Genomic DNA, 14,943 nt, shown 5'->3' on the forward strand with positions numbered 1-14,943 from the left:
ACCCATGGCGTTGTTGGCTGTTAGGAGTCCGGGGGCGCCACGTTAGTGTAGTGGTTAGTACGATGCCGTTACAGCTTGGGGCGTTGCAGTTCAGAGTTCAATTCCAGCGTCCTCTGCAAGGAGTCACTCCCTGTGGCACATGTGGGTTTTCCCCAAGCGCTCCAGTTTCCTCCCACAGTCCAAAGGCATACCAGGCAGGCCAACTGGTCGTTGTAAACTGTCCCGTGATCGTGTTTGGGTTAAATTGGGGTTGTCAGGGATTGCTGGGGCTCAGAAGGCCAGAAGAGCCTACTCCACTCTGTATCGCTACTTACATAAATAAACCAAACACAAATGATGCATTTCACTGTATGTTTCGCTGTACATGTGATAAATAAATCTAAATTATTAGCAAATCCCCATGGTGACCACCCCCAGCCCTTCCACCAATCACAGAACATATTACATACACACTAGGGAACAAGCCAGTCACAGGCCAGGAAACAAAAAGGCTGCAGTCATTAATAAACTGTAATTATTGTTTCAGAAAGTTACACATCTTCACAAAACCAGCATACATTTTAAACAAAAAGAGAAAAAAAAAGGTGCATGTGAAGAAGAAAAAAATAAATTAAACGTCCACATTGATGCCTAGTTAGAGTGAAGTGGGAAGGGAGAGGGGGACCAAAGTGAAACAAAAAAAAAACTAGATGCAAAATTGATCGGAATCTATTCAAAATCCAGTTTACATGAGGTGGATTTAAGAGTCTGCGAGAGCAGGAGCCCAGGAATTGGGCCTGGCAACAGAGAAGAAGTTTGCAGTATTTGTCCGTGAGTGTATAGATGTATACTTGTATATACAGGTTTTATTTTATAGTAAGTATATGATCCAATGTTCCGGCCAAAGCCCATTCGTCTCACAGGGGAAGAGGCAGCTACTGATAAAATGGAGTTTTTTTCCCGACTGATGCAGCGTGATTGGTCCTGAAGCACAGGACGTTTGTCACTGTTAGCCGTCTTCCTTGGGCGGGGTATACCAACCTGTGGGAATAAAGAACTCAGAATGGTAGATCAGACTTAACAACGCCTGCTCCCAGAGCCAACGTCAACTCATTTGCAAATGCAGTAGTGCCCCTGTGAATGTATTTAATCTAGCAATACAGTCCCTCCAACCCCTTGAGCTGTGCCACCAGCAACCCCACAAACCCAGACTGGACCCCAGCCTAGTCACAAGACGATTTACAATGACCGATTAACCTACTGACTAGAGACAGTGGGAGTGAACCCGCACATTCCACAGGGGGCAACGTACTAATTCCGTACACCGGAGCCCGGGATTGAACCTGCACCTCCAAAGCTGACAGTGACCCTACCCCGGCAGCCACTGCTACTGTGCAGAACCCCAAAAGCTTTGATTCAAGTTTATTTATCACGTGTACATCGAAACATACAGCGAAATGTGCCGCTTGGGTGGGCTGGGGACTGCCTGCACTCCCGGGCTGCTCAGCAGAACAGCACAGAATGCAACAACAGGAAAACAAGCCCCGTTTTCCCTTCACACGCACATACACCATCCTCTAATGCCAAGACAGTCGGTATTCTTTGCTCCCCCCCCCCCCAGTGGACTCTGCTCAACACCCCCCACCTTGGTCACTGCACTGTAAACCACTTTTCATACTGCTGTTTACATTGTAAATACACCCTGATATTCATGCACGTTTTATTCCATATCAGTACTTTTCACCTTACACACAGCAGCAGAGGCCGGATTAAAAGGCTTAATTAAGCCCGTGCCATCGAGCCCAATCATCTCAAAATGATCCGTGTTTCGCATCAATGCTTAGGGCCGTCAGATACCCCATCGACACCCACTCTGAGGCAGGAACACTGAGCCGTCATAACCCTGTACCCCTGCCAGAGGCACACTAAAGCCCGGCTCCCTAAGTTTGCGGTCTGCAGTTCATACCATTTTTCTCGTGAATCTGGACCAGCGATTTGTAGGACTGTTGTGCTCTGGTCAGGCTGTACTGTGACTGAAAGGAAGAACACAGGCTTTAGAAGTTCAAGGTGCAAGGTGCATATATCTCACTGTTCACTACCCCGAAGAGTCATTTTTGACCGTAACTCACAGTAGAACAAAGGAGAACTTATGAAAGACGACTGGCAAATAATCAATGCAAATGTGTACACACACACACACACACACACACACACACACACACACACACACACACAACACTGAGAACATGAGCAGTACAGTACTTTAAATGCGTGGAAATCAGTTCAGTGTTAATGTACGCTGGTTTAGGAGCGTGATGGATGAGGGGTAATAACCATTCCCGATCCCAGTGGTGTGGGACCCAAGGCTCCTGTGCCTCCTTCCTGCTGGCAGCAGTGTGGAGAGACCATGGCCCAGACGGTGGGTTCCTTCACAAGGGATACTGCTTTCTTGTGGTAATGATCCTTGTAGCTGTGCTCGGTTGGGGGGGTGGGGGGGTGGGGGATTGCTGGAAAGATCTTGCTTCTGTGAGACCTTTTACGACTACAGGACATTCCCAAGTGTTTACCAGTAAGTGAAGTCGGGCCACTGTCGTGGGAAATGGGACAGACTCCCACAAAATGATAAAATAAACCATGAAGGTGGTAGACAGGGTGTATGCTTGCAGAGTTTTCCTCCTCAGGTTGGATGAGACTAGAACAAGAGATTATTGGATGGCTGTGACTTGAACTAGAGGTCACAGGTTTAGGGTGTAAGATGAAATATTTAAGGGGAACTTTGAGGGGATCTTCTCACAGGAGCACCATCATGTGGTATGCAAGCACTGGACTGTAAGATCCAACAGAGAGTAGTAAACTTGCCAAGAGGATCATCGAGCTTTCCCGCTCCCCTGTCTGAGACATTTGCTGGGAACATTTCAGACAAAGTGCCCGAAGTATTATTGAGGATCCCTACCACCATCCCACAATCTCTTCGATCCCACTATTGTTAGGAAGAAAGCACAGCAGTATTAGGACTAGGACAGCCAGACTGGGAAACTACTTCTTCCGCAGGCTTTAAGATTAATGAATACCATGTCATCATTGAGATCTCGTCACTAGGACAATGAGCTGTTTAATATACTGTTTACCTGTGCTGCGCAATACATGCACTTTGAATTACATTTTATTAACTCCTTTGTGGCAATATTTTGTTTAACGTGCTGTGTGTGATACAAGACCATAAGACATAGGAGCAGAATTAGGCCATTCCATCATGGCTGATCCCAGATCCCACTCAACCACATACACCTGCCTTCTCACCGTATCCTTCGATGCCCTGACTGATCAGGAAACTATCAACTTCCGCCTTAAATATACCCACGGACTTGGCCTCCACAAAGTCTGTGGCAGAGCATTTCACAGATTCACTACTCTCCAGCTAAAAGAATTCTTCCTTACCTCTGTTTTGAAAGGTCACCCCTCCATTTTGATGCTGTGCCTTCTAGCGCTGGATACCCCCATCATAGAAGCATCCTCTCCACATCCACCATATCTAGTCCTTTCAACATTTCGTAGGTTGCAATGAGATCTCCCCCCCCCACCCCACTGCATTCCAGTGAGTCCAGGCCCAAAGCTGCCAAGCACCCCTCATATGTTAATCCCTTCACTCCTGGAATCATCCTCATGAACCTCCTCTGGGATCTCTCCAATGGCAACACATCCTTTCTGAGATATGGAGCCCAAAACTGTTGACAATACTCCGTGCGGCCCGATTAGTATCTTATAAAGGTTCAGCACTATCTCCTTGTCTTTATATTCTATTCCCTGTGAAATAATTGCTAGTATTGCATTTTACCACTGACTCAACCTGTAAACTGACCTTCTAGGAGTCTTGCACGAGGACTCCTAAGTTCCTCTACACTTCTAAAGTTTGAATTCTCTCCCCATTTAGACAATAGTCTTCACTTTTGTGCCTTTTATCAAAATGCATCATCACACATTTCCCAGCACTCTATTCCATCTGCCACTTTTTGCCCATTCTTCCAATTTGTCTAAACCCTGGCCATTGACTATATGTCTGTGGTCTGTAGCCCATCTATATTCAGAGATGCTCTTCTGCACACCACTGCTGTTATTTGAGTTACTGTCGCCTTCCTGTCAGCTTGAACAAGGCGTTTTCACCCTCAGAACTATTGCTCACGGGATGTTTGTATTTCTCACATCATTCTCTGTGAACTCTGGAGAACTGCTGAGCATGAAAATCCCAGGAGATCAGCAGTTTCTGAGATACTCAAACCACCCCATCTGGCACCAACAATCATTCCACAGTCAAAGTCACTTCGATCACATTTCTTCCCCAATCTGATGTTTCATCTGAACAACAACTGAACCTGTTGACCATGTCTGCATGTTTTTGTACATTGAGTCTCTGTTACATGATTGGCTGATCAGATATTTGCATTAATGAGGTGGGCATGTGTACCTAATGAAGTGGCCACTGAGTGTGTATACTACCTTCAGATTCATTTTCCTGCAGGCATTTACAGGAAAATAAAGAAATACAATAGAAGTTATGAAAATAACTTTAAAGACTGTCAAACAACCAATATACTAAAGAGAAACTGCACAAATAATAAATGAATAATACTGAGAACATGAGTTGTAGAATCCTTCAAAGAGATCCTGTGGGTGTTGGAGTCAGTTCAGAGTTGAGGTGAGCGATGTTATCCATGCCAGTTTAGGAGCCTGATTATTGAGGATTTATACACGGTCCTGAGGCCGGTGGTGCGGGGCTCTCGTACTGTTAGTAGGCAGGAAGAGAGCATGGCCTGGATGGTGGGGGTCATTGATAACGGATGCTGCTTTCTTGTGGCATTGGTAAGGCTCACTGTAGGGTTGGGTTTTCCTGTGAAGGACTGAACAATATCCACCATTTTCTGTTCTTGGGTGTCGGTGTGTCTGTCTCAGCCATGATGTAACCAGCTAGAATACTCCCCACTGTACATCAATAGAACCTTGTCAAGTTTAAGGTGACATCATGAATCTAGGCAAACTTTGATGGCCTCAGTGAAGCAAGAGGAACCGACGCATGCCGGAAGATGATTCGCTAACTCTTTGATCCATACCTCCCTTACCTTATTGGCCCCGAACTGAATCCTCGCTTTCCCTTTCACCAGCGTTGCACTGATCTGCATAATAACGGACTCGATGGAGTAGGCGCTGCTCCAGCCCTGGGTGAAAGGTCAAGAGGGAACACGTTAGTGACTGTGAACAGGGCCTGAGCAAGGTGACCGATGTGGTCGGGGCAGAATGTTGTAATGGGGGCACAGGCTACACAGGACACTCACAGACAACAGGGCATAGTTACAAGGATCTGGTCATTTATTTTCATTTTTAAATCTTTTATTAATTATTATTGAAGATTAACAAAAAAGATACATTAAGTCAATATGTCATTATGTACAATGAAGAATTAAATTAGCAAATAACTAATTAATAAAGCTAAGCAATATATCAATAAGAAGAAAAAGTGTTAAGAATATTTTGCTATACATCATACAAGCTTTCATAAAAAAAACCATCAATCCGCCAACGGAACTGGTCATTTAAAACTGGTGTGGGTAGAAGCATCTTCTCAGAGGGTAGAAAGGGTTCCCAAACCTTTTTATGCCGTAGACTGCTACCATTAACCGAGGGGTCTGTTCACCCCAGGTTGGGAACTCCCGGGGTACAGGATCTCTGAAATCCTCTATCACTGCTCTACATCCCTACCCCCCACCAAAGACCTGAGGATGGGAGAAGATCAGATTTATAAATACAAGGTGGAGATGGGCAAATATTTGAAGAAAGAAAGAAGAGAAAAATGCAGAAGAGGCTTGAGGCCAACAGACACACGAGACGCGAGAAGCCACGAGGGATATTAGAGATGTGGGAAGTGTCAAGTGTAGATTTTAAGAAAGTGTAAAGATGTCTTTCGAGGAAAGGTTGAGCGAGGTAGAGCTCTTCTCTATAGAGTGAAGGAGAATGGGAGGTACCTTATTAGAGACGCATCTTTAAAGTTTCTTCTTCAAGCAGGTAACCCAGGGGAGACATGACAAGTATGAGGGGGCATATTTTAGAACACAGAAATCTAAAGCACATTACAGGCCCTTCGGCCCACCATTAATTCTTCGGCCTACTCTAGAAACTGCCTAGAGTTACCCTACTGCATAGCTCTCTATTTTTCTAAACTCCATGTACCTATCTAAGAGTTTTTGAAGGTGAACACAGGATGTCAGAGGCAGGTTATTTTAAAAATATACACACAAAGAGAGGTAATGCACTGCCAAGATGGTTGCAGAGGCTGATACATTCAGGACTGTTAGATAGGCACCCGGATGAAAGAAAAATGGAAGGCTACGGGTTATGTCAGAGCAAAGGGTTAAACTGATCGTAGAACATGATCGTGAAGGCATTAGGTGTCGAGCTTCATTAGTTTGTTCCTGAGCTGTACTGTTTGATAAACGTCAGGAGTACTGGCAGAAAGAGAGATTCAAGCTGTGACAGGAATAAGGAGGACATACACAACACAGATTCTGCATGTTAAAATGTCTTTAAGGAGGAGTACACGCTCTACCACAACCTCGTGACGGGATCACTCATAACACAGGCTGCTTCCTCACCTGTTTCGTAAGCAGTTCCATGCAAATTGCTCCCCCTCCAAGGACATATCTGTAGACAAAGAGAGAAAAAAATATCAAATAGCAAGTTTGTGGTATTGGAAAGAAAAAAATCTTCTCTCAGAAGGCAGCAACTCAGAACACCTTGCAGGCGTTTAGATGTTGTCATAAGCCCGGGGCCTCTGCATTCAGCCAGTTATCTTAACGTACAATGACGTGTATACAAAAGTTACCCAGCCAGCAAGATGAATAACCAGTTTATCATCAAAAAATACTTTTAAAAACAAAACTATCTTTGGGCATATTTGCACTGAGCATTGTTGTTCAGGGAACTCGACTGGTCAATTCTTGTTAAGTTTACACTTCTACCTCCTTTTGTCTGGGAATACAAAAACAGCGACTGTCAAACACCCTCCACTCTGTCAGCCTTGAGCATGGGTTCAACACGGTAATGGTATAGGCACAGGGGCGGGGTGGGTGGGGGGAAATGAAAATAGGGAATAAAGGTCATTCCAAATCTGTAAGTACTAGAGGTTTCTGAGGAGTGGAACAGCCCGTAAAAAGAGTGCGCACACAGGACCAGGCACCTGTTCACCTGCTCGTTACTGCAAATATAAACTTACCTAATCTAATCTAATGTTTAATTAGCCAGACACGTGGCAGCAGCTCAGTGCATAAAAGCATGCAGACATGATCAAGAGGTTCAGTTGCTGCTCAGACCAAACATCGGAATGGGCAAGAAATGTGATCTAAGTGACTTCGACCGTGGAATGATTGTTGGCGCCAGATGGGGTGGTTTGAGTATCTCAGAAACTGCTGATGTCCTGGGCTTTTCACGCACAGCAGAGTTCACAGAGGATGGTGTGAAAAACACCCAGTGAGCAGCAGGTTTGTGGGGAAAAGGGCCTCGTTAATGAGAAAGGTAGGAGGAGAATGGCCAGACTGGTTCGAGATGACAGGAAGGTGACAGTAACTCACATAACCACGCGTCACGACTGTGGTGTGCAGAAGAGCACCTCTGAATCCACAACACAGCGAACCCTGAAAAGGATGGGCTACAGCAGCAGAAGATCAAACTGGGTATCAAGGTCTACCTAATAAAGTGTCCGAGTGTATAATTAGTAATGCTACTTACAGTTTTGATAAATAAGCTCTTCTCGGGGTTCAAAACAGGTATTGTTTTTAAACTGATGTTTCAATGACAAACTCTGCCATCTCCATCAGGGATGATGCCTAGGCATGTCTAGTCTGGTGATATTTATACCCCTGAAGTCCTTCCCTCCTGATTGGCTAGTCTTCATCCAATCAGGTTTCCATTCTCCCACCTTGTTTGTAATTGAATTCCATTTCTTATTTAGAGCGAGACCTTCATCTTTGTTGAAGTTCTTCTTCTCAAGTTTGACTTCAATGACTTCCATCACTATTCAGTCCCAAAAGCCATTGTCCCGGCACTGTCAAATCCATTGAGAATGCAGTGTTTTGCTACCACCAATTTCTCCTGATAACCCAAACAGATACACCTCCTGTGCTCCTTGATGCCGGTTTCCACCGTGCATCCATCTGACAGATATACGCCGCTCTACATTCACAGGGAATCCTAAACCCTCCAGTCGACCCAAGTCCCAAGTCGTCTTTGACCTGCACAAGCTGTGACTCAAGCTTCCTTACAGGTTTGTGGATGGAATTAATCCAGTATTTCTTCAGGATCCCGGCCATCCTTCCAGAAAACGTGGAAATATAAGGAAGACGGACAGTCGCGCTAGGTTCCTCCTTGTTGTTAGGTTTCCTGGTTTTTCTGTTGACCCTGTTAAAGGCCCAATTGATTTCCTTCACCTTGAGCCATTCTGTAGGAACATGGTGCGTAATCGTCTCATTTCTTTGTGGAGACTCTCGGGGTCTAAAGTAGATTTTACACAATCAAAGTAGAAAGAACCGCTCTACATTGGGAGGCGTGATGGTGGCTGTTACAAGTTTGTGTGAGTAGTCACCATGCCCGAGGCTACCATCCAGTTTCTGTCATATTATAAAGTTCAGAACAGGAGGAAAGATTCTTCTCCATCCACGTCGTAAATTGAATGTTTGGATGTGTGCTGTTCAGATGGTGAAGTCCATGAGGCCACACTGCAAAGGTGTCATCGATGTATCTGAAGAAGCATTTCAGGTGCAAGGACGATGAACTCAGAGCCCTTTCCTCAAAGTCCTCCATGTAGAGTTTAGCAATAGCCAGTGACAAGGGCAGTTCCATGGCCACTCCATCTGTTTATTTATGGTAGTTCTCCTTACAGAGGGAGTACGTTGATGTAAGGGTGTGTTCAAAGAGGTCCTTATCAAAACTCGACTCCAGGAGGGCCAAGCTGTCCTTAGTGGGAACTCTTGTGAACAGGGACACCATGTTGAAACTGACTATTATGTCCTCCGGTTTCAGCTGGATGTTGGTTATTGAAGTCAGTCAAGTTCGTGATGTGATGCTGACAAAGAGAGAGCATAGTCATTAAATTCTTGGCGAGGTACAAGTCAGTGGATCTATCCCACTGACGAGGGGCCTCGGGAGGGAAGAGCCCTTCTTGTGTATCTTAGAGAGCCTATATATTCTCGGTGGTACCAGCACCTGAGGCGGAAGTGTCTGGCACATGACTGCACATGATTTCTTCAGTAAAAGGAGAGATCATCCTCACAATTGAATCTGCAGGATCCACTGTAGACCTCTGCAGAGGGGATCTTCCAGAATGTGTTGGACTTTCCTGTGGCATTCCTTGGAGGACATCAGAACTGTCGCATTTCTTTTGTCCGCTGGTGAAATCGTGATAGCTGGGTTTCGCCGTAGTGCCTGTGGGCTAATCACTCTCCTTCTGTAATGTTGGTGTGTGTAAAACAGCCCTTTGTGAGGCTATGTAGACCTCTATCCTTACTTCCTCTGCAGTATCCAGTGGGAGTTTTTGCTCTATTCCGCCAATTTAGTCTGATAAGGTATAGCTCTGGGCACTGGAGCGAAGTTTAGTCCCTTGGCGGGGACCAGAGCAAAGCCTAACCCCTTGGTGGGGACTGAACTAGTCACCTCATTGATTCTTTGTCCAGTTTGATTGCTGACAATGCTTCCCTTCGCTAGCCTGTGAGTCACACTTGGGCAAGGTGTAGCACCTGCTTAGCCCCTCCGCTGGGACAAGGGAGCAGCTGGTGCATGCCACAAGTCCTGGTTATGCGACCACTGACGACAGGCAGACAATCTCTGAAGGGTATTGATAATGGCTGGTGTCACCAGTCTTGTAAAGACACTGCCCAGAATCATACCAAAAGTCTCTGTAAAGTGTTAGGATTGGGGCCATCATTGCTGGCACCCCAACAGATGAAATGGGCATTGTGCCTTTAGGCTCCAGTACCTCACTGGCTTCATAGCTGATAGGAGACGCCCTATGGCTTAACTCGCCCATGGTGGCCAAAATGCAATCAAACTACCCCAGCAAAAGCTGGAGGAACTCAGCAGCATCTACGGAGAAGAACAAAGAGTCAACGTTTTGGTCCAAGAACCACCATCAGGATCTTGGTCCAAAACTTTGACTCTTTATTCCTCTTCATTGACGTATTGAGCTCCTCCGCATTTTGTGGGGTACTCTGGATTTCCAGCAGCTGCAGAACCTCGTTTCTATTCTAACCTCATTTTCCAGGGAGTTCAGCACACATCTGACTAATCTTTCATTATTCTGTCCTAATGCTTTTTAAAAAAAAAGTTCAATTCTTGCTGGGATAATTTCTCTGGAAGAGTACAAGGCTTAAAGGAATAAAACAGAGTTAGCTGTTACTCACCCTCCCGAGAGCACTGGAGATACAACCCGTACAAAGGGTGGGTCGAATGGGAAATTATCCTGGGGAGGCAACAAGAGATCTGTTAATATTCACTCAGTACCCCATTTTCCAGTTGAAAAAGCACAAGTCCACAGCCCGTTCTTCCCACAGTCCACATACAGATTCCCCTCCATCCAACACCTGTAGCAATTCACTTTGATTTCTTCCAGATCATAGTAGCTGGCCACAAGGTGGGCTCTTCCATGCTGAGGAGGAGCACAGATTGGGTGACCACTTTACAGCTCATTGGTAACTGGTCTGCAAGCCATACGCTAAACTCCTTGTTAATTTGCTCTCACCAGTCTGGGACCAGAGTACATCACAGAGTCGTTTTTGTTTTAAAATCCTGCTTGAGCTCTCAGATCTTTATCTGCCAGTCTCTTCAATTTAAACAACCTCTTTCAAAATCTTTTTTGAACTTTGCTCCCAAACTGTGGAACTCAATACCTAAAACTATAAAGACTCAGTTGACTCTTTTTTTTAAAAACACCAGCTCAAAGCCTATTTATCTAACTTTGCTTTTAACTAACGTCTTTGTCTTATTTTCATGTTTGCGCTTTTCCCCCCATTGTAAAGCAATTTAAATTACGTTGTCTGGATGAAAAGTGCTCGATAAATAAATTATTACTACTTTAACACACAAACTCCCTCAGAGGCTTACAGTTCTAAACAAACTCAGCATATGCCATGAACATCAATTCCTCTAACTTATGGAGGTACTGAGTGCTGGGGTGGAGATACATCTCTACCAGAGGAGGTGCAAGGCATTTCGTCCCTCCATGAGCCTGCAGGTCACCCTTGGGCAAGGAAGGTGTAGCACCTGCTTAGCCCCTGATCAGGGTCACATGAAGCCATGATGGTGTGATGATGTTATGAGCAGCTGGTGCATATCACAAGTCCTGGTTATGCAACTACTGATGCCAGGCAGACAATCTCTGAAGAGTATTGATAATCGTTGGGGTCACCTGTCTTGTAAAGGAGATGCTCAGAAGGAGACAACGGCAAACCACTTCTGCAGAAATGTTTGCCTAGAGTCACGGGACCACAATTGTCCACGTCATATGACACAGCACATAAAGATGATGTCAAGTGACAAGGCGCAGAATGATGATGTTAAATGACACAGCGCAGAATGATGATGTCATATGACAACACAATGATGTCAAATAACAGCGCAGAATGATGATGATATGGAGGCATAAACATCGATTTCTATGATTTCCAGTAATTTCTTGCCTCTCCACTTCTTCCATTTCCCAGTCTGGCTCCCCTTTTACCCCTTCTCTTCTCACTTGCCAATTACCTCCCTCTGGTGCCCCTCCTCCTTTCCTTTCTCCCATGTCCATTCTCCGATTAAGATAGTTCCTTCTTCTGCCCTTTACCACCTATCACCTCCCAGCTTTTCCCTATTCCCCCACCCCACCCAACTTGCCCCTCACCCGGTCTCACCTATCACTTGCTAGCCTGTACTCTCTTACCCCCCCCCCCCCACCCCATTCTGGGTTCTTTCTCCTTCCTTTCCAGTCCCGATGAAGGGCCTCGGCCAGAAAAGTTAACCGTTTATTCCCCTCCACAGATGTTCAATCTATTGATTGAGATAAAGTGCAGAACAGGCCCATTGAGCCACACCGCCCAGTGATCCCCGATTTAACCCCAGCCTAATCACAGGACAATTCACAATGACCAATTAACCTACCAACCAGCACGTCTTTGGACTGTGGGAGGAAACCTGAGCGCTTGGAGGAAACCCACGCAGTCATAGGGAGATCATAAAAACCACTTACAGACATTGGCAGGAGTTGAATCTGGGTCACTGGTACCCGACCTGCTGAGTTCCTCCAGCACATGTGTGTGAGAAACTCAACTAGAAGTTTTCTTCAAAGGATCACACCTCATCTTCTGCCCAGATCTGTTTCACCAAGCTGCCAACTAGCTTCATGGGAATGATCTTGCCTCTCCCCTTTATACATCACAAAACCATCCGTTTCTTGGCTTGATAATATTCTTAAGAGTCAAGAGTCATTCAGTATGGAATCAGCCCCTTTGGCTCAAGTGGTATGTGCCCCTTCCAAGCCAAATCACCGGGTATATAGGTTGATAGGTTCTTGACTAGTAAAAGGGTCAAAGGTAACACAGAAAGGCAGGAGAATGAGTACGAGGGGGAAAATAAGTCAGCCATGATCAAATGGTGGACACTCGGTGGGCTGAATGGCCAGGTCTGACCCTCTCGGTGTTCAGGCCTCGTGTTAACGTGTGTTGCTCTCAACAACGTTGCTTCAGGGGATGACCGTCCTGCTCTCCACAGAGACCCACCCACCCCCATGTCCAATAATCCGGCTTTGCAAAGAGCCAGTCGCACTTCTGATACAAACCTTGTTATTTATTCATTTAGATCAGGAAGGTCCCAGCCCCTTTTGCAGGTGGAACAGAGTTACAGGAAGAGGGCATGGGCCGCAGTGGTCAGCATGATGCTTTACAGTACAGGCGACCCAGGACCAGTTCCCTTCACTGTCTGTAAGGAGTTTGTACATTCTCCCCCATGACCACGTGGGTTTCCTCTGTGTGCTCCGGTTTCCTCCCACAGTCCAACAACATACCAGATGGTAGGATAATTTGTCATTGTAAATTGCCCTGTGACTATGGTAGGATTAAATCAGGGGACCAAAGGGCCAGTTCAGCACTGTTATCTCAATAATAAAAATATAGGCCACTCAGCCCCTCAAGACTTCCTAGCATTCTGTGTGATTGTGGCTGTTCTACCGCAGATCCAATTTCTTTTGTGCCCCTTTCCCAGAGCCCTCAGTTCCAAGAGCTGCCAAAACATTTATCTACTTCCTCCTCGGTGAGCTAATACCCAGAGCTGTGTTGTGGACAGCCCAACACCTCACAGTACCAGTGACCCAGGTCCAATGCCACCAATGTCTGCAGGGAGACCGTGCGTTCCCCCGCACCGCGAGGGTCTCCTCCCACATACCGAGGATGAAAACGTTAGTGAACAGCGGACATGGCATGTTGACGGTTGCGGACGGCCCCCAGCACATGCTCGGACTGTGTGGTCGTTGACACACTTTCCACTGTAGGTTTTGATGGACACACGACAAGTAAAGCCAGGCTGTCGCCAGGACTCGAGGGCCTGAGTCGTGGGGCGAGGTTGGACAGTCGAGGTCTTTATTCCTCGGAATGGAGGAGAAAGGTTAATGAGAGGCAGACATAAGGTAGGTGATAATAGTTTTCTCCCCAGAGTAGTGGAGTCCAAAACCAGCTGCGAGGGAAGAGATTTAACAGGGATTTGAGGGGGCACTCTTCTCACCCAGAGAGTGGTGTGTACATGGAAGGAGCTGCCAGAGGACGTGTTCGAGGCACGTACAATAGTATTATTTAAGAAGCACTTGGGTAGGTAGGTGGAGTGGGCTTTGAGGAATGCAGGCTGAATGCTGGGTGGGCACTGTGGTCAGCATGGAACAGTTAGACCGAAGGGCCTGTACCCGTGCTGTACTGCTCTGAGACTGACTATCCATTTTTCTCTGGTATTGGGCTTAGAGGGAGTCCAAACGGTCTATCAGGTTTTAATAAAAGTATAATAATTAATAAAGCCACCAGCTACCCCAGCAACAGGCTTGCTTGTGTTCTGTGGTTTCAGAGAGCAAACCTGTGATGTCATCACTTCCTTTCCCCCCTGTTATGGAGCATATTTTACTGACAGAATTATGTTTTTAAGTTTTATTTAGAAATGCAGCACCTTCTGGCCCAACTAGCCACATCATCCAGCAACCCACCGACTTAACCCTCGCCTAATCACAGGACAACTCCCAATGACTACTTTACTTAACCCGTACGTCTTTGGAGTGTGGGAGGAAACCGTAGCACCCGGCCGAAACACGCACGTTCACAGGGACGATGTACAAACTTCCTCCAGCCAGCGTTGGAACTGAACCCTGATGCCTCGAGCTGTAAATAGTGTCGCACCAATTATTATGCTGCCACTTAGCACGATTGGACAAAAGTGTTTTAAGTGCATTCTTTCAAAACTTTATGTGACACGTTTATGTTTTTCTCATGAACGTTGTGCATCTGACCCTCTGAGCCTGTGATGCTGCTGCAAGAAAGCTTTAAATTGCACCCACGCACACACAGACTTGTGCAGATGAGAATAAACCTGACTTTGGATAACCAGGTGGCAATTCAGAGGGCAGCTTAGCAGTAATCACATCACAATACCAGTGATCGCTAACTGGGGTTCGAGTCCCACCATTCTCAGTAAGGGGTTTGTACGTTCTCCCCGTGACTGCGTGCGTTTCCTCCGGGTGCTCCCAGTCTCTCCCACATCCCAAAGACACACGGGTTCGAATCAGAGATTTGCAGACACGCTATGTTGGTTGGTGCCTGCAGTGGCAACACCCATGGTCTTCTCCTCGCTGTTTTGACGTTGCATGTTTCAACGTACAGGTGACAAATAAAACTATTTTATCTTTAACTTAGTTACTTT

General features: G+C 46.0%; 1 protein-coding gene across 2 annotated transcripts in view; it reads right to left on the bottom strand.

The window, feature by feature from the left end:
• Positions 1-492: 492 nt before the first annotated feature.
• Positions 493-14,943, bottom strand: part of LOC132399554 (ubiquitin-conjugating enzyme E2 Q1) — an 88,397-nt gene continuing 73,946 nt past the window's right edge. The window contains exons 9-13 of one of the 2 annotated variants that reach the window (XM_059980034.1): positions 10,419-10,477; positions 6,621-6,669; positions 5,085-5,189; positions 1,946-2,012; positions 493-1,020 (exon numbers count right to left, since the gene is read on the bottom strand). In XM_059980034.1, coding sequence (XP_059836017.1) covers positions 989-1,020; positions 1,946-2,012; positions 5,085-5,189; positions 6,621-6,669; positions 10,419-10,477 — 312 coding nt within the window. In that variant the 3' untranslated portion in view covers positions 493-988. The remainder of the gene's footprint in view (positions 1,021-1,945; positions 2,013-5,084; positions 5,190-6,620; positions 6,670-10,418; positions 10,478-14,943) is intronic. The other variant, XM_059980035.1, reaches the window with a different exon arrangement.

The sequence above is a fragment of the Hypanus sabinus genome, chromosome 9 (assembly GCF_030144855.1).
Source record: "Hypanus sabinus isolate sHypSab1 chromosome 9, sHypSab1.hap1, whole genome shotgun sequence".
Classification (NCBI taxonomy): domain Eukaryota; kingdom Metazoa; phylum Chordata; class Chondrichthyes; order Myliobatiformes; family Dasyatidae; genus Hypanus; species Hypanus sabinus.